At 43.6% G+C, this 20,782-nt stretch overlaps 1 protein-coding gene across 4 annotated transcripts in view; it reads left to right on the top strand.

The window, feature by feature from the left end:
- Nucleotides 1-20,782, top strand: part of CAPSL (calcyphosine like) — a 29,452-nt gene that overhangs the window by 811 nt on the left and 7,859 nt on the right. For 3 of the 4 annotated variants that reach the window (XM_073543932.1, XM_073543929.1, XM_073543931.1), the window contains exons 2-3: nucleotides 8,735-8,871; nucleotides 8,999-9,176. In XM_073543932.1, the coding sequence (XP_073400033.1) occupies nucleotides 8,735-8,871; nucleotides 8,999-9,176 (315 nt within the window). Of the gene's footprint in view, nucleotides 1-7,280; nucleotides 7,372-8,734; nucleotides 8,872-8,998; nucleotides 9,177-20,782 lie in introns of those variants that run through there. The other variant, XM_073543930.1, reaches the window with a different exon arrangement.

Genomic DNA, 20,782 nt, shown 5'->3' with positions numbered 1-20,782 from the left:
TCATTGCATGACACAGTCCCAGGGGCCCCTCATTGCATGACACAGACCCAGGGGCCCCTCATTGCATGACACAGACCCAGGGGCCCCTCATTGCATGACACAGTCCCAGGGGCCCCTCATTGCATGACACAGACCCAGGGGCCCCTCATTGCATGACACAGTCCCACGGGCCCCTCATTGCATGACACAGTCCCAGGGGCCCCTCATTGCATGACAGTCCCAGGGGCCCCTCATTGCATGACACAGTCCCAGGGGCCCCTCATTGCATGACACAGACCCAGGGGCCCCTCATTGCATGACACAGTCCCACGGGCCCCTCATTGCATGACACAGTCCCAGGGGCCCCTCATTGCATGACACAGACCCAGGGGCCCCTCATTGCATGACACAGACCCAGGGGCCCCTCATTGCATGACACAGACCCAGGGGCCCCTCATTGCATGACACAGACCCAGGGGCCCCTCATTGCATGACACAGTCCCAGGGGCCCCTCATTGCATGACACAGACCCAGGGGCCCCTCATTGCATGACACAGTCCCAGGGGCCCCTCATTGCATGACACAGACCCAGGGGCCCCTCATTGCATGACACAGACCCAGGGGCCCCTCATTGCATGACACAGACCCAGGGGCCCCTCATTGCAAGACACAGACCCAGGGGCCCCTCATTGCATGACACAGTCCCAGGGGCCCCTCATTGCATGACACAGACCCAGGGGCCCCTCATTGCATTCGATTTTTGCCCCTCTTCTTCCAGGAACGATAACTTTTTATTTTTTTTTTCCAATCCATAGAGTTGTATTGGGCCTTGTGATTTATAGTACGAGCTTTGGTTTTTATTGCTACCATTTTGGGGTCCCTACGACTTACTCATCTATTTTTATTTTATTTTTTTTAATGGAGCAGAAGTGACCAAAAACTATCGATTCGGCAGTTTAGTTTTGTTTTTTTTTTGCAATCACCTTATGGAATAAATATAACATTTTCTTGTTCTGGACAGATACATGGCCAAACCAAATATGCTACTTTATTTTTTTTTTTTATTTAATAGTTTTGAAAATAGTAGGCTGATTTCAACTTTCATATATTTACTGTGTATAAAAACTAGCTGAAGAGCCCGGCGCTGCCCGGGCATAGTAACTAACTATGGTTAGTTATAACAAATTATAATGATTATATCTATATATATATATATATATATATATATATATAAAGATGAGTGTAGAGCCCCGCCCACTCCGCATAGCCACATTCACTATAATATCCCACATCATCCCGTCAGCCAGAGCCACCGGACTACTACCACTAATATACCACATCATCCCATCAGCCAGAGCCACCGAACTACTACCCCTAATATCCCACATCATCCCGTCAGCCAGAGCCACCGAACTACTACCCCTAATATCCCACATCATCCCGTCAGCCAGAGCCACCGGACAACTACCCCTAATATCCCACATCATCCCGTCAGCCAGAGCCACCGGACTACTACCCCTAATATCCCACATCATCCCATCAGCCAGAGCCACCGGACTACTACCACTAATATACCACATCATCCCATCAGCCAGAGCCACCGGACTACTACCCCTAATATCCCACATCATCCCGTCAGCCAGAGCCACCGGACTACTACCCCTAATATCCCACATCATCCCATCAGCCAGAGCCACCGAACTACTACCCCTAATATCCCACATCATCCCGTCAGCCAGAGCCACCGAACTACTACCCCTAATATCCCACATCATCCCGTCAGCCTTAGCCACCGAACTACTACCCCTAATATCCCACATCATCCCGTCAGCCAGAGCCACCGGACAACTACCCCTAATATCCCACATCATCCCGTCAGCCAGAACCACCGGACTACTACCCCTAATATCCCACATCATCCCATCAGCCAGAACCACCGGACTACTACCCCTAATATCCCACATCATCCCATCAGCCAGAACCACCGGACTACTACCCCTAATATCCCACATCATCCCGTCAGCCAGAGCCACCGGACTACTACCCCTAATATACCACATCATCCTGTCAGCCTGGGGTGAGAACCAGAGCGCTGAGTGGAACGGTTCTAACTTCCATACCGGGGATCCCTTTAAGAGTGGCCTGGCGTCAGAACCAGAGCACTGAGTAGATTTTCCCTGACTTCCATACCAATGATCCCTTTAATAGAAGCCTGGGGTGAGATTCAGAGCGCTGAAGGATTTACTCTAACTTCCATACCGGAGATCCCTTTAAGAGAGGCCTGTGGTCAGTACCAAAGCGCAGAGTTGATTTGCCCTCACTTCCATACAGGGGATCCCTTTAAGAGAGCCTGGGATCAGAACCAGAGCGCTGAGTAGATTTTCCCTGACTTGCATACCTGAGATCCCTTTAATAGAATCCTGGGGTCAGAATCAGAGCGCTGAGGGATTTGCCCTATCTTCCAAACAAGAGATCCCTTTAAGAGAGCCTGGGGTCAGTACCAGAGCGTTTGAAGGCAATTGCCCTGATTTCCATACCGGGGATCCCTTTAAGAAAGGCCTGGGGTCAGTACCAAAGCACAGAGTGGATTTGCCTTAACTTCCATACCGGGGATCCCTTTAAGAGAGGCCTGGAGTGAAAACCAAAGCACTGGATGGATTAGCCCTGACTTCCGTACTGGGGATCCCTTTAAGAGGGAAGATGTGCCTATGGATGGAGGATGTGTGATGGGTATATGGGCACGGGAGGGGGGATTAATTTCTGTCATGTGCTCTGTGCTCTTGTCTGGGGGGCAGACAATGGCTGGGAGCTTATGTTCCCGGGGATGCTAGATTCATCCCACCATGTCAGTGTCTGCTGAGGTGTTGTCAAGTGGGAAAACTTGCTTATAGCAACCAATCACAGCTCAGCTTCTTTTAACCAGCTCTGGTGAAATGAAAGATGCTTCGTGATTGGTTGGTGATATAACACACACACACATTCAGTTTTATATATAGAGATGTTATATATATATATACACATACTGTATATATATATATTTTTTTTTTCCAATTTGTGTTACATACTTTTATTAGTCCTTGCAGCGGGCATGTGTAGAAATCATTGGGCCTCATAGCAGAAGTCTGAATCCCCCCCCAAAATAAAATAAAATATAATATGTATATACTGCTCAAAAAAATAAATGGAACACTAGACACCAGCCACATGGATGTTAGTTCCTATCATTTATTTTTTTGAGCAGTATATACACACATACAGTGGGGCAAAAAAGTATTTAGTCAGTCAGCAATAGTGCAAGTTCCACCACTTAAAAAGATGAGAGGCGTCTGTAATTTACATCATAGGTAGACCTCAACTATGGGAGACAAACTGAGAAAAAAAAATCCAGAAAATCACATTGTCTGTTTTTTTTCATTTTATTTGCATATTATGGTGGAAAATAAGTATTTGGTCAGAAACAAGCAATCAAGATTTCTGGCTCTCACAGACCTGTAACTTCTTCTTTAAGAGTCTCCTCTTTCCTCCACTCATTACCTGTAGTAATGGCACCTGTTTAAACTTGTTATCAGTATAAAAAGACACCTGTGCACACCCTCAAACAGTCTGACTCCAAACTCCACTATGGTGAAGACCAAAGAGCTGTCAAAGGACACCAGAAACAAAATTGTAGCCCTGCACCAGGCTGGGAAGACTGAATCTGCAATAGCCAACCAGCTTGGAGTGAAGAAATCAACTGTGGGAGCAATAATTAGAAAATGGAAGACATACAAGACCACTGATAATCTCCCTCGATCTGGTGCTCCACGCAAAATCCCACCCCGTGGGGTCAGAATGATCACAAGAACGGTGAGCAAAAATCCCAGAACCACGCGGGGGGACCTAGTGAATGAACTGCAGAGAGCTGGGACCAATGTAACAAGGCCTACCATAAGTAACACACTACGCCACCATGGACTCAGATCCTGCAGTGCCAGACGTGTCCCACTGCTTAAGCCTGTACATGTGCGGGCCCGTCTGAAGTTTGCTAGAGAGCATTTGGATGATCCAGGGGAGTTTTGGGAGAATGTCCTATGGTCTGATGAAACCAAACTGGAACTGTTTGGTAGAAACACAACTTGTCGTGTTTGGAGGAAAAAGAATACTGAGTTGCATCCATCAAACACCATACCTACTGTAAAGCATGGTGGTGGAAACATCATGCTTTGGGGCTGTTTCTCTGCAAAGGGGCCAGGACGACTGATCCGGGTACATGAAAGAATGAATGGGGCCATGTATCGTGAGATTTTGAGTGCAAACCTCCTTCCATCAGCAAGGGCATTGAAGATGAAACGTGGCTGGGTCTTTCAACATGACAATGATCCAAAGCACACCGCCAGGGCAACGAAGGAGTGGCTTCGTAAGAAGCATTTCAAGGTCCTGGAGTGGCCTAGCCAGTCTCCAGATCTCAACCCTATAGAAAACCTTTGGAGGGAGTTGAAAGTCCGTGTTGCCAAGCGAAAAGCCAAAAACATCACTGCTCTAGAGGAGATCTGCATGGAGGAATGGGCCAACATACCAACAACAGTGTGTGGCAACCTTGTGAAGACTTACAGAAAACGTTTGACCTCTGTCATTGCCAACAAAGGATATATCACAAAGTATTGAGATGAAATTTTGTTTCTGACCAAATACTTATTTTCCACCATAATATGCAAATAAAATGAAAAAAAAAAACAGACAATGTGATTTTCTGGATTTTTTTTTCTCAGTTTGTCTCCCATAGTTGAGGTCTACCTATGATGTAAATTACAGACGCCTCTCATCTTTTTAAGTGGTGGAACTTGCACTATTGCTGACTGAATAAATACTTTTTTGCCCCACTGTACATATATATACATATATATATATATATATGTCAGGTTCACAGTAAGAGCTGCAAAATTATAAAGTAATTATCCTCTTACTGAAGCCACCTAGTGTTCGCGTTTCGGTACCCCTTTCATGGTCTCCATAAAGTATGATGCCAACACTGGTGCCCCCTAATCACTGTATGGTACCCCCACAGTGAATTCTTACACAGTACCCTCCATACGCACTTTTTGATAACCCTACATTTTCCCCCAAACTGTACAGTATAATACCACCACCAAAATATCAATGTTTTGTTTCCCGAGTCATTAAGTTCTCAATTTTCTCTGTGACCTGGTCTCCATCATGGAGGGGGGCATCATAACCACATTGTCCTAGATGATGTGATAAGTTGCTCTTGGATGAGATTTAGATACCATTCTTTATTCATGGGCATGTTCTTAAGAAACTTGTGAGTGACCCCCTCCATGGATGAGAAGCCCCCACACATGAATGATCTCAGGAGGCATTACTGGCGGCAGACACGGGACTCATGGCAACATCACCTTCTCTTCTCTGGACAATCATTTTTTAGATATCTCAAACAGCCTGAATGGGCTTCATCAGCGAAAATAACTTTACCACTGTAGTTCACTACAGGGGCAAACATGCCACTGGGGCAATCTGTGCAGCCGCACGTTGGTTAAGGGGCCCATCTCTACCTCCATAGCAGAAAGCAGCTTTTGTCAAAGATACAGAAAGAGGTGCATTATAATGAACTATTGGACTGCAAAGGACCCATATGTTGCCCTTGCACATGGCTCAATTTTGTCTGTATCCATCCCAATCCCTGTACTTTCAACAAATCTCAATGTGTTCTTAGTGTTTTTTTGGAGAGAAGTGTTCTTTTGCTGCTCTTCTTGACACCAGGCCAGACTCCAAAAGTCTTTTTGCCTCACCCTGCGTGCAGATGCACTGACATCTGCCTGCTTCCATTCTTGAGCAAGCTCTGCACTATTGAACCAATCACTTAGCTGAATTCTTTTTAGGAGATGATTCTGGCATGTGCTGGAATTTCTTGGGTGCCCTGAAGCTTTCTTCACAGCAATTGAACCTCTGTCTTTAAAGTTCTTGATGATCCGATATATGGTTGTTTTAGGGGCAATCTTACAAGCAGTAATGTTTACAGTTTTTGCATACCTTATCATCACTGTCCCCGATGGGGCTCACAATCTAAATTCCCTATCAGTATGTCTTTGGAATGTGGGTGGAAACTGGAGAACCCAGGGGAAACACACACAAACATGGGGAGGACATGTTGTCCTTGGTGGGCTTTGAACCCAGGACTCCAGCACTGCAAGGCTGCAGTACTAACCAATGAGCCACCGTGCCACCCACAAAGATGAGTATATTCAGCACAATTAGTTGGAGAAAAATTCATAATCAGTTGGAAAAAAAAACCCAGAAATCTCTTAAAAAGTACTCTATCATGATATTCTCTGGCTAATATGTCCAGATGTCCATGGTTATCAGATTTATGAAAGTACGAGAAGACTAACTACATGAAGGTCTGCGATTGACTATGAAGTTTTTCTTACAGAGAGGCCAACAGCTTTGCACAAATATATTAAATATATTTTTTATTCCGAATGTAACCCTATAGTCACTATTTGGTATATGTTTTGTGTAACTATATTAACTCTATAATCTCAATATTCTAACATGAGAGACAGGGTAGAATCCATCATGGTAAGTTGTGGTCTATCTAGTTGGCCCCAAGTAGAGAACCTCTTTATGATGTCAATGGGTATATTTTGAAAGAATTGTCTTATTTAGACAAACCCTTTATATTTTTGGAGATGATATTGTACATATACAGTAAATGCAATGTGGTTGCTGGTTACTGCAATATCTGAAAGTATTTAGATGGTTGGATGTAAAGGCAAATTATTAGTTTCCCTTTTTTCTTTGAAAATATTTACCTAATCACCAGTTCCCCTGGAAATAGTTTAGGTAGAAGTAGAGATGGCACCGCTATGGGGTAACCCACCACCCATACATTGCAAAAAATGCACCTACAGTTTATATTTTAAGTACACAGGTTGGTGTCATGTTTATCCCACACTGCTCATTCCTTGTAGGTAAAAGGGGCAATTGGAATCTTGACCCAGTTCCTCAATCCATATGAAGACGGGGAGCCAGGGTTAGCACCACACAACACGGGTCTTGTCTACAGCTTATGTCTTGTAATGCAGTTCACATCTTCAAAGATGTGAACAGGGCTGAAGTGCAATACCACACAACCTGTGGGCAGTAGTATCACTGTTTCTAGAACAAAGCAGTAATTTTTTAATTGTGTAAAATGGGAATATACTGATGCCCACTATCCTGTTATGCTGGAGAGTCCATGGCATTTCTCAAATTCCATTTAATAATGTTTAACTTGATTTGTCAATCAATAACTGAGATCAGGCGCGACGTCGGGGAACTAATCTAGGGTGAGGAAGAGCTCAGAATAATCAAAACAAAGCCAAAACAATTTGAGGGACTTCATACAGGAGCCAGGTAAACTCTCTTTGTGCCAAAGGCAGGGGTTTCCGAAGGCTCCCCCTTATACCTCTCAGCCTCAACACAATCCGCCATTTTCCTCTATAGCATCATAAGTAGTATTATCTAGATTTTCTGATTCCCCACAATGGATCCCTAGGTGGTGGCCTGCTCCGCCTGCTTCAATAACTCCATTAATTTCTATAGAATGACACCTCATGGCAAAAATTTTGCAGCACAGCAGATCAATGGTGGCGTTTTGCATCCATGAATGACCAATAATCACTGTGGCTTGTTAAGCTTTACCCACTTTCCAAAAAGGACCTGGCATGAAAGATCCAAATGTCGTAAAATATTTGAAAAGCTGCACAAAAATTCTGTAATATTTCAAACCTTTTTATCCTTCAAAATTCTGACAAATCTGTTTGATGAATCGGGGCCATCACTTTATATGTTATATAGCAGTTGTCCAGCTCTGATATGCAATAACAATCTGTTTTGGTTTTTGTTTTTTTGCTGTGTTTTTTATGCTTTTTTTTTAGACCTTTTTGCTTCAGATTTCAAGAAACAATTTTCTCATGCACTTTTTTTTAGTGCAGAAACGCTGGGATTCTGGCATTGCAACCGCAATTGCGTATAGGTTTTTTAAGTCTGAAGGAAAAAAAAAACAACAACAAAAAAACAAAAAGCACATAGTTTAGTGGGATCTTTACGTGTTTATGACATGTGGGAACATGGCCTTATGGACAGCACTGGGATGCAGCATGGATGGCATCTTTGTGCTGTCTGTTTTTATCATGCACCTTGTTCATTTGAGTGGTCGAGTTTGATGCGTAGATCGGACTTATCCCTGTTTTTATTTCTTTTACATTTATTTTAGTTTTTCATATAGATCAGGGTTCCCCAACTCCAGTCCTCAAGGCCCACCACCAGGTCATGTTTTCAGGATTTCCCTTGTATTGTACAGGTGATGCAATTATCACCTGGGCAATACTAAGGAAATCCTGAAAACATGACCTGTTGGTGGGCCTTGAGGACTGGAGTTGGGGAACCCTGATATAGATGGTCAAAACAGACAGATGGACCAAAAGAGGATAAAACTTTGTGTGTTCGTGACTTCAAAACTCTGGATATAATGTCCTGACCCATTCTAGAAGTTGTGTCATTGTCGGGAACTCCAAGGGCCAAATGTTGGGGCTCCATAGACAAAGATTTGGGAGCATTAATGGGCTGCATTACGAGACCACAACCTTCAGCATGCCCTGACTTTTTGTGACAGGTTGTAGTACTTCCACAGCCCCGCAAGATTACACGGGTACCATCATGTACATTTTGATGATGCTGCTACTGTAAGCTTCCATGTGTCCTCTGTACCCTCCAGATGGCCGGCACTGCAAGACACGACCGTGAGATGGCGATGCAGGCAAAGAAGAATTTGTCCATATGTTCAGATCCGGTTGAGAGGCTTCGTCTGCAGTGTCTATCCCGGGGGTCTGCCGGGATCAAAGGTCTGGGAAGGTGAGCAGAAGATTGTGCCAACCACTGGTGTACTCTAATGATAATGAAATGACTCTGCTTATTCTGTCTCAGTCTGTACAGAAATGTTTCTGATTGTAATAGTGATCATCTTCTCCTCTTTCTTCAGAGTTTTTAAGATCATGGATGATGATAACAGCAGGTCGCTGGATTTTAAGGAATTTTTAAAAGGATTGAGTGATTATGGTGTGATGGTAGACAAGAATGAGGCTCAGGAACTTTTTGCAGTATTCGACAAAGACGGAAGTGGAACAATAGACTTTGATGAATTCTTGGTTACATTACGGGTGAGTGACTGTGACGAACAAATGGTTAATATTTGTTTGTTTTTTGTCATACATTTTAACCCCTTAACCCCACAAGGGTGGTTTGCACGTTCATGACCGGGCCAATTTTTACAATTCTGACCACTGTCCCTTTATGAGGTAATAACTCTGAAACGCTTCCATGGATCCCGCTGATTCTGACATTGTTTTCTCGTGACATATTGTACTTCATGTTAGTGGTAAAATTTCATTCATATAACTTGTGTTTATTTGTGAAAAAAATGGAAAATTGGTGAACATTTTGAAAATGTCGCAATTTTCCAACTTTGAATTTTTATGCCCTTAAATCACAGAGATACAGCACACAAAAAGCTTAATAAGTAACATTTCCCACATGTTTACTTTACATCAGCACAATTTTGGAACCCAAGTTTTTTTTCGTTAGGAAGTTATAACTGTTAAAAATTGACCAGCGATTTCTCATTTTTACAACACCATTATATTTTTAGGGACCACATCGCATTTGAAGTCACTTTGAGGGGTCTATATGATAGAAAATACCCAAAAGTGACACCATTCTAAAAACTGCACCGCTCAAGGTGCTGAAAACCACATTCAAGAAGTTTATTAACCCTTCAGGTGCTTCACAGGAATTTTTTGAATGTTTAAAAAAAAAATGAACATTTAACTTTTTTTCACAAAAAAATACTTCAGGTCCAATTTCTTTTTATTTTACCAAGGGTAACAGGAGAAATTGGACTGCAAAAGTTATTGTGCAATTTGTCCTGAGTACGCTGATACCTGACATGTTGGGGGGGAACCACTGTTTGGGCGCATGGCTGAGCTCAGAAGGGAAGGAGCGCCGTTTGACTTTTTCAATGCAAAATTGGCTGGAATTCAGATCGGACGCCATGTCACGTTTGGAGAGCCCCTGATGTACCTAAACAGTGGAAACCCCCCACAAGTGACCCCATTTTGGAAACTAGACCCCCTAAGGAACTTATCTAGATGTGTGGTGAGAACTTTGAACTCCCCCAGTGCTTCACAGAAGTTTATAACGCCCGGGCGTGAAAATAAAAAAATCATATTTTTTCCACAAACATGATCTTTTAGTCCCCAATTTTTTTATTTTCCCAAGGGTACAAGGAGAAATTGGACCCCAAACGTTGTTGTCCAATTTATCCTGAGTACGCTGATACCCCATATGTGGGAGAAAACTACTGCATGGGCACACATCGGGGCTCGGAAGGGAAGTAGTGACGTTTTGAAATGCAGACTTTGATGGATTGGTCTGCGGGTGTCATGTGCGTTTGGAGAGCCCCTGATGTACCTAAACAGTGGAAACTCCCCACAAGTGACCCCATTTTGGAAACTAGACCCCCCATGGAACTTATCTAGATGTGTGGTGAGCACTTTGAACCCCCAAGTGCTTCACAGAAATTTATAACGTCCGGGCATGAAAATAAAAAAATCATTTTTTTCCACAAAAATGATATTTTTGCCCCCAATTTTTTATTTTCCTAAGGGTAACAGGAGAAATTGGACCCCAAAAGTTGTTTTGCAATTTGTCCTGAGTAGGCTGATACCCCATATGTGGGGGTAAAACACTGTTTGGGCGCATGGCAGAGCTTGGAAGGGAAGGAGCACCATTTGACTTTTTCAACGCAGAATTGGCTGGAATTGAGATCAGACGCCATGTTGCGTTTGGAGAGCCCCTGATGTGCCCAAACAGTGGAAACCCCCAATTATAACTCCCACCCTAACGCCAACACACCCCTAACCCTAATCTCAGCCCTAACCCTAACCCTAGCCCTAACCCTAACCCTGGCCCTAACCCTAGCCCTAACCCTAACCCTGGCCCTAACCCTAACCCTAATGGGAAAATGGAAATAAATACATTTTTTTAATTTTATTATTTTTCCCTAACTAAGGGGGTGATAATGGGGGGTTTGATTTACTATTTATGGCGGTATTTATTTATGGCAGCTGTCACACGCTAAAAGACGCTTTTTATTGTAAAAATAGTTTTTGCATCACCACATATTGAGAGTTATAATTTTTCCGTATTTTGACCCACCGAGTCATGTGAGGTCTTATTTTTTGCGGGACGAGTTGACGTTTTTATCGGCACCATTTTCGGGCACGTGACATTTTTTGATCGCTTTTTATTCTGATTTTTGGGACGCAGAATGAACAAAAACCAGCGTTTCATGAATTTCTTTTGGGGGGGGTGCGTTTACACCGTTCCGCGTGCGGTAAAATTGATAAAGCGGTTTTATTCTTCGGGTCAGTACGGTTACAGCGATACCTCATTTAGGTCGAATTTTTTATGTTTTGGCGCTTTTATGTAATGAAAACAATTTGATATAAAAATATTTATTTTTGCATCGCTTTATTCTGCGAGTTATAACTTTATTTTTTCGCTGACGATACTGTATGGCGGCTCGTTTTTTGCGGGACAAGATGACGTTTTCAGCGGTACCATGGATATTTATATCCGTCATTTTGATCGCGCGTTATTGCACTTTTTGTTTGGCGGTTTGATGATAAATCATTATTTTTTGCTTTGTTTTTTATTTTTTAAGGGGTTACCTAATGGGACAGTTTTATAGGGCGGGTCGTTATGGACACAGCGATACCAAATATGTGTACTTTTCTTGTTTTTTCTTTTATTTCCAAAAAATGAATTTATTAGGGAATTTTTTTTTTTTTTTTTATATTTATTTAGCTATTTTTTTATAAATTATTTTTACACTTTTTTTTTTTTAACTTTATTACAATGTCCCAGGGGGGTCATCACTGTCATGTGACAGATCGCTGATCTGTCACATCACAGATCACTGTGTCAGATCAGCGATCTCACACAGGCAGTGCACAAGGCTTCCTCATGCCTGCGCTCTGCGGGCAGTGAGGAAGCCACCTCCCTGCATTCCCCCGGCGCCATATTGGATCCAGGGATCTGCATGGAAGGGGGCCCCCGCAGCAGTGCTGCACATCAGGGAAGCACGGAGGGAGCCCCCTCCCTGACGATGCTTCCCTAAACCCCCCCTGGTACACTGCAATCATGTTTGATCACAGTATGCCAGGGGTTAATGTGTCGGGGGCGGTCCGCAACCGCCCCTGACACATAGTGCCGGGTGTCAGCTGTGATAATCAGCTGACACCCGGTCGCGATCAGCGGCGCTCACGCTGTGAGCGCTGCTGATCGCTATAGCGTATTATCCCGTCCATGGGCATAGGGGCCCAGGTCCCATGGACGGGATAGTACGTCAGATGGCAGAAAGGGGTTAAAAGTAATCTACTGTTGTCAGAAGTCATCGAGTACCCCTTTTTTTATTATTATTTATATAGCGCCTTTGATTCCATGGTGCTGTACATGAGACGGGGTTACATCAAGATACAAATATCACTTACAGTAAACAAACTAACAATGGAAGACTGGTACAAAGGGGAGCTCCGATGGCGTGGAGGTGGCCGCGTGGTCACTGCAGGCTGTAGGCTTTCCTGAAGAGGTTTTCAGGTTCCGTCTGAAGGATCCAAATGTGGTTGATAGACGGACATGTTGGGGCAAAGAATTCCAGAGGATGGGGGCTATTCGGGAGAAGTCTTGGAGGCGATTAGGTGAGGAGCGAATAAGTGTGGAGGAGAGAAGGAGGTCTTGGGAGGACCGGAGATTACGTAAGGGAAGGTATTGGGAGACTAGTTTGGAGATACACAGAGGAGAAAGGTTATGGATGGCTTTGTAGGTCAGTATTAGGCCGGAGACACACACAACGTATAAAAATCGGTCCTTTTTTATGGCCGAGAATCGCATCAATGTTTCATGAACAGTGATCTGTATGTAATCCGTTTTTGATGCGATTTCCTAGCATCAAAATATCCGCGTGACATCCGTATGGTGAGATTTTCTTGCCGGCTTGCAAAATGGAGATATAGTGGGTCCAAATGACAGGTTAAAATAGAAAAGAAAGAATAGATATATACACATAGAATACATATATACTGTATATACAGCATACATGTCATTGACATCTATATATATGTATGTATATATCATAGACAGATAGCAGAATAGCGTATAATTCAATTGCCAGCTTCTGTAAAATCATTACAGAACCCAACATGAAATGACACATGGTTTACATACATAGCGCAGCAGGGGAGGCTGTGTCAGAGGGTGTCAGCCATGTTTTGGTGAGGCCCAGGAAGGAAAGATTACGAGAGGTAAAGAGGTTGTGAATCACTTGGAGTTTATTGCAGATGGGGATGGCATTCCAGAGTGATCCAGAGCGAGGGAGCAGGGTGGTGGATGTCAAGAGCACGGATTTGAAGTGGGCGATATTTCGGGTGTTTATATTGGGTTGGGAGTGATAGGAAGGGGTAATAATAGGAGGTATGAGCTGTGGGGGTCCAGGATTGGGAGATATGTCGCCAACAGTGAGGAGAAGCAGAGAGAGGGAGAGCAGGTGGGAGGAGAGTGGCCAGCTTGTTTTATGTTTTAGTAGGAGAGATGTGATGTTGAGGAACTGTTCAAAACAGCTGGCATGTGCCGGGAAAGATGTGCGCCCACCACCGGAGCCCACATCAAACGGAGGGTGACCGACATCGGTTTGCTATTACGCCCAATGTCGGAAATTGGTTAATACTTGGTGGCAAAACCCTTGTTGGCAAGCACAGCAGTCAGACGTTTTTTGTAATTGAAGTTTGCGCACATGTCAGGAGAAATTTTGCTCCACTCCTCTTTGCAGATCATCTCTAAATCATTAAGATTTTGTGGCTGTCGCTTGGAAACTCGGAGCTTCAACTCCCTTCATAAGTTTTCTATGGGATTAAGGTCTGGAGACTGGCTAGGCCACTCCATGACCTTAATGTGCTTCTTTTTGAGCCACTCCTTTGTTGCCTTGGCTGTATGTTTTGGGTCATTGTCTTGCTGTCTTGCTGGAAGACCCAGCCTGACCCATTTTTAATGTCCTGAGGGAAGGAGGTTGTCACTCAGGATTTTACGGTATATGGCTCCATGCTTTCTCACATTGATGCGGTGAAGTAGTCCTGTGCCCTTAGTAGAGACACACCACAAAAAAATTATGTTTCCGCCTCCATGCTTGACAGTAGGTACGGTGTTCTTTGGGTCATAGGCAGCATTTCACTTCCTCCAAACACGGCGAGTTGAGTTAATACCAAAGACCTCAATTTTTCTCTCATCTGACCACAGCACCTTCTCCCAATCACTCTCAGAATCATCCAGGTGTTCATTGGCAAACTTCAAACGGGCCTGCACATGTGCCTTCTTGAGCAGGGGGACCTTGCGGGCACTGCAGGATTTTAAACCTTTATGGTGTAATGTGTTACCAATGGTTTTCTTGGTGACTGTGGTTCCAGCTGCCTTGTGATCATTAACAAGTTCCCCCCATGTAGTTTTAGGCTGATCTCTCACCTTCCTCATGATCAAGGATACCCCACGAAGTGAGATTTTGCATGGTGTCCCAGATCGATGTTGATTGACAGTCATTTTGTATTTCTTCCATTTTCTTACTATTGCACCAACAGTTGTCTCCTTCTCACCCAGCGTCTTACTTATGGTTTTGTAGCCCATTCCAGCTTTGTGCAGGTCTATGATCTTGTCCCTGACATTCTTATAAATCTCTTTGGTCTTGCCCATGTTGTAGAGGTTAGAGTCTGACTGATTAATTGAGTCTGTGGACAGGAGGCTTTTATAAAGATGACTATGTACTGTACCACATTTTTTAAATCTGACCCATGTCACTTTATGGGGTGATAACTCTGGAATGCTTCAACATATCCCAGTGATTTTGAGATTGTTTTTTCATGGTACATTATAATTTATGATAATGGTAATTTATGATAATGGTAAATTTAGGGCGATATGTTTTGTGCTTATTTACAAAAAATATCAGAAATTTGACAAAATTTTGTTAAAAATAGCAATTTTCAAACTTTGAATGATTAACCCTTTAAGGCCGGGGTCACACTAGCGTATGGCATCCAATGTGAGAGCATCGGATGCGATATGCTAATGACCCTCGGCTCATGCTCTGCTACGGGCAGGAGACGAGTGTCATGCGTCTGTGAGGATCGGTGCACAGCTGCGGAGGAGATGGAGACATTAAATTCTCCATCTCCTCCATTGCCGGGGTCAGCGTATATCGCATAGCACTCGGATGATATCCCAGTGATGTGCGCTGTGTCACTCGCACCCATAGACTTATATGGGTGCGAGTGAGCCGAGACTCGGCCGAGTGTCGGTGACCATCTCAGCACGCTGCGATTTCTCTCGCCCGTGGAATACGGCGATGGGAGCCGCCCCATAGATGAACACTGGTCCGAGTGCTGTGCAAGGTGTTACCACATAGCACTCGTCCGTATTCAACGCTAGTGTGACCCCGGCCTAATCCAGAGAGTCATATAAAACATTAATAATCAATATTTCCCACATGTCGGCTTTACATCAGCACCATTTGTAAAATGTTCTTGTATTTTGTTAGCATTTTAGGAGGTTTAAAAATGTAGCTGTAATTTTTCATTTTTTCAAGGAAATTTATAAAGCTTATTTTCTCAGGGTCTTATCCAGATTTAAAGTGACTTTGGGGGTCCTTTAACACCTAAATGTCGGTAACTTTTGGACAGGTCAGTATAGCCGGCAGACTCTGAGGCCGCTATTTGGTCGTGAATAACAATGGCGAACATCAGGACCCACACAATCACGACCTCAGGGTGCTGATGGGGATAAAGCAGAAGCCCCCACACTCTATTAACCATTTATATGATGTAGTCACTATTGAGAGCAGTATTTAAGGGGTTAAGCAGATATGGACGGTGCCAACACTGATCGTGGATGATGCAGCAAGTTGTCAGCTATGGTGGACAGCCGACAGCTGCTGGATTATCGCCTGTATGGGGATGATATTCCCTTATATCTCAGGTCAGTATAAAGACGTATTGGCTGTCATTAAGCGGTTAATGCAGGTAACGAGTTGATTAGGAGCGTCTAACTGGTCTGTAGGAACCAGAACTCTTAATGGTTGGTAGGGGATCAAATACTTATTTCTCACTGCAAAATGCAAATAGATGTATAGAATTTATACAATGTGATTTTCTGGATTTGATTTTTGATATTCTATCTCTCAATGTTAACATTAACCTCCCCTTAAAATTATAGACTGTTCGTGTCTCTGTCAGTGGGCGAACTTACAACATCAGCAAGGGATCAAATACTTATTTCCCCCGCCGCTGTAGAACAGAGTCCCATTCTCCTGATAGGCGAGACCTGCACATATCAGAAATGTATGGTACCTCCTGTGGATGGTATTGGTGTTCTTATCACCCACAAGGTAAAACTTATTTTAATGCACTTGTTCTGTAACGTGCCATTTACACTTGATCAGTATTATGCCAGCACTATAGGTGCTGGTACTTCCTTTTCTCATTTCCCAGCTTGCATTGCTCTTACCATTCTCTAGTGCAGGGGTGGGGAACCTCAGGCCCCATGGCCATTTACGGCCCTCGATGACCTTTTATCAGGCCCCCGAGCAGATTCTCAGGGACCGCATTCTTGGGCAGGGAGCTGTACTTTGATTGCCACAAGCTCATTAATTTCTCCTTGCTCTGTGAGCACACACATGCAGTGTTCACTACTGGACATTGAAGCGGATGCAATGAAAGAATAAGTCATGAAACCAGTGCCAGAGTCCGGATGTACCTTGTGGGCGGAGTTTGTACGGCCCCCGAAGGATGGTATAAATATCCAAATGGCCCTTGGCAGAAAAAATATTCCCCACCCCTGCTCTAGTGGCTTGCCTGACCAGAATTGAAATCCTACCTCTCTGTCACGCCTTTAATCCCTTTCTGACATCAGACGTACTATCCCGTCCATGGGACCCGGGCCCCTATGCCCATGGACGGGATAGTACGTCTAGCGCGATCAGTGGCACCCACGTGGTGAGCGCCGCTAATCGCGGCCGGGTGTCAGCTGATTATCACAGCTGACACCCGGCACAATGTGTCAGGGGCGGTCACGGACCGCCCCGACACGTTAACCCCTTGCACACCGCGATCAAACATGATCGCGGTGTACTGGGGGTTAAACGGAAGCATCGGCAGGGAGGGGGCTCCCTCCGTGCTTCCCTGAGCCCCCCACGGCAGCGCAATGTGCAGCGCTGCTGCGGGGGCTCCTTCCCTGCAGGCCCCCAAATCCAAGATGGCGACAGGGGCCTGCAGGGAGCTGGCTTCCTCAGTGCCTGCAAAGCGCAGGCATGAGGAAGTCTGCAGCAGTGCCTGTGACAGATCGCTGATCTGTCACAGTGATCTGTGATGTGATAGATCAGCGATCTGTCACAGGACAGTGATGTCCCACCTGGGACTATGTAATAAAGTTAAAAAAAAAAAAAAAGTGTTAAAATAATTTTAAAAAAATTGCCAAATAAATTAGAAAAAAAAAAAAAAATTCCCCCAATAAATCCATTTTTTGGAAATAAAAAAATCAAAGTACACATAATTGGTATCGCCGCGTCCGTAATGACCTGCCCTATAAAAATGTCCCATTAGTTAACCCCCTTAGCGAACCCCTTAAAAAATAAAAATAAAAAACGAAGCAAAAAATAATGATTTATTATCATACCACCAAACAAAAAGTGCAATAACGCGCGATCAAAAAGACGCATATAAATATCCATGGTACCGCTGAAAACGTCATCTTGTCCCGCAAAAAACGAGCTGCCATACAGCATCGTCAGCGAAAAAATAAAAAAAGTTATAGCTCGCAGAATAAAGCGATGCAAAAATAATTATTTTTTATATAAAATTGTTTTTATTGCGTAAAAGCGCCAAAACATAAAAAAACTACATAAATGAGGTATCGCTGTAACCGTACTGACCCGAATACTAAAACCGCTTTATAAATTTTACCGCACGCGGAACGGTGTAAACGCACCCCCCAAAAGAAATTCATGAAACACTGGTTTTTGTTCATTCTGCGTCCCAAAAATCGGAATAAAAAGCGATCAAAATATGTCACGTGCCCGAACATTATACCAATAAAAGCATCAACTCGTCCCGCAAAAAATAAGACCTCACATGACTCGGTGGGTCAAAATATGGAAAAATTATAGCTCTCAATATGTGGTGATGCAAAAACTATTTTTACAATAAAAAGCGTCTTTTAGCGTGCGACAGCTGCCAAACATAAAAACCGCCATAAATAGTAAATCAAACCCCCCGTTATCACCCCCTTAGTAAGGGAAAAATAATAAAATAAAAAAATGTATTTATTTCCATTTTCCCATTAGGGCTAGGGTTAGGGCTAGGGTTAGGGTTAGGGCTGAGATTAGGGTTAGGGGTGTGTTGGGGTTAGGGATGGAGTTATAATTGGGGGTTTCCACTGTTTGGGCACATCAGGGGCTCTCCAAATGCAACATGGCGTCTGATCTCAATTCCAGCCAATTCTGCATTGAAAAAGTCAAATGGTGCTCCTTCCCTTCCAAGCTCTGCCATGCGCCCAAACAGTGTTTTAGCCCCACATATAGGGTATCAGCCTACTCAGGACAAATTGCAAAACAACTTTTGGGGTCCAATTTCTCCTCTTACCCTTAGGAAAATAAAAAAATGGGGACTAAATGATCATGTTTGTGGAAAAAATACGATTTTTTTATTTTCACGCCCGGGCGTTATAAACTTCTGTGAAGCACTGGGGGAGTTCAAAGTGCTCACCACACACCTAGATAAGTTCCTTAGGGGGTCTAGTTTCCAAAATGGGGTCACTTGTGGGGGGTTCCCACTGTTTAGGTACATTAGGGGCTCTCCAAAGGCAACATGACACCCGCAGATCATTCCATCAAAGTCTGCATTCCAAAACGTCACTACTTCCCTTCCGAGGCCCCGACGTGTGCCCATACAGTAGTTTTCTCCCACATATGGGGTGTCACGGTATTCAGGACAAATTGGACAGCAACTTTTGGGGTTCAATTTCTCCTGGTACCCTTGGGAAAATAAAAAAAATTGAGGACTAAATGATCATGTTTGTGGGAAAAAATAAGATTTTTTTTATTTTCACGCCCGGGCATTATAAACTGTGAAGCCCTTGGGGGTTCAAAGTGCTCACCACATATCTAGATAAGTTCCTTGGGGGGTCTAGTTTCCAAAATGGGGTCACTTGTGGGGAGTTTCCACTGTGTAGGTACATCAGGGGCTTTCCAAACGCTACATGGTGTCCGATCTCAATTCCAGCCAAAAAAGTCAAATGGCGCTGCTTCCCTTCCGAGCTCTGCCATGCGCCCAAATAGTGGTTTACCCCCACATATGGGGTATCAGCGTACTCAGGACAAATTGCACAATAACTTTTGGGGTCCTGTTACCCTTGGGAAAATAAAAATTGGGAGTGAAAAAATCATTTTTGTGGAAAAAATATGATTTTTTAATTGTACCGCTGTACGTTATAAACTTCTGTGAAGCCCTTGGGGGTTCAAAGTTCTCACCACATATTTAGATAAGTTCCTTGGGGGGTCTAGTTTCCAAAATGGGGTCACTTGTGGGGGGTTTCCACTGTTTAGGTACATCAGGGGCTCTCCAAACATGACATGGTGTCCGATCAGAATTCCAGCCAATTTTGCATTGAAAAAGTCAAACGGCGCTCCTTCCCTTCTGAGCTCTGCTATGCGCCGAAACAGTGTTCCCCCCACATATCAGGTATCAGCGTACTCAGGACAAATTGCACAATAACTTTTGCAGTCCAATTTCTCCTGTTACTCTTGGTAAAATAAAAAAAATAGATCCTGAAATATTTTTTTTGTGAAAAAAAGTTAAATGTTCATTTTTTTTTTAAATATTCAAAAAATTCCTGTGACGCACCTGAAGGGTTAATAAACTTCTTGAATGTGGTTTTGAGCACCTTGAGGGGTGCAGTTTTTAGAATGGTGTCACTTTTGGGTATTTTCTATCATATAGTCCCCTCAAAGTGGCTTCAAATGTGATGTGGTCACTAAAAATAAAATGGTGTTGTAAAAATGAGAAATCGCTGGTCAATTTTTAACCCTTATAACGTCCTAACTAAAAAAAAATTTTGGTTCCAAAATTGTGCTGATGTAAAGTAAACATGTGGGAAATGTTACTTATCAAGTTTTTTGTGTGCCGTATCTCTGTGATTTAAGGGCATAAAAATTTAAAGTTGGAAAATTGCGAAATTTTCAAAATTTTCGCCAAATTTCCTTTTTTTTCACAAATAAACGCAAGTTATATGAATGAAATTTTACCACTAACATGAAGTACAATATGTCACGAGAAAACATTGTCAGAATCACCGGGATCCATGGAAGCATTTCAGAGTTATTACCTCATAAAGAGACAGTGGTCAGAATTGTAAAAATTGGCCCGGTCATGAACATGCAAACCACCCTTGGGGGTGAAGGGGTTAAACTCATAAATATGCGCATATTTATGAGTTTAATGAGTGGTACCACGTGACCGCTGAATGCAAGAGGGAGATGCAGGGGCTGCAGAGACGTACCAGGAGTGGTGAGTATGGTCACTGCCCACCCCCCCGGTATCCGACTCGTGTATAAGCCGAGAGGGGGACTTTTGGCCCCCAAAAATGGGCTGAAAATCTCAGCTTATACATG

This window comes from Dendrobates tinctorius, unplaced genomic scaffold (assembly GCF_039654945.1).
Source record: "Dendrobates tinctorius isolate UK_male_01 unplaced genomic scaffold, ASM3965494v1 ptg000135l, whole genome shotgun sequence".
Lineage (NCBI taxonomy): Eukaryota > Metazoa > Chordata > Amphibia > Anura > Dendrobatidae > Dendrobates > Dendrobates tinctorius.
The sequence above is the reverse complement of the archived record's forward strand: the minus strand, read 5'-3'. Positions and strand labels throughout refer to the sequence as shown.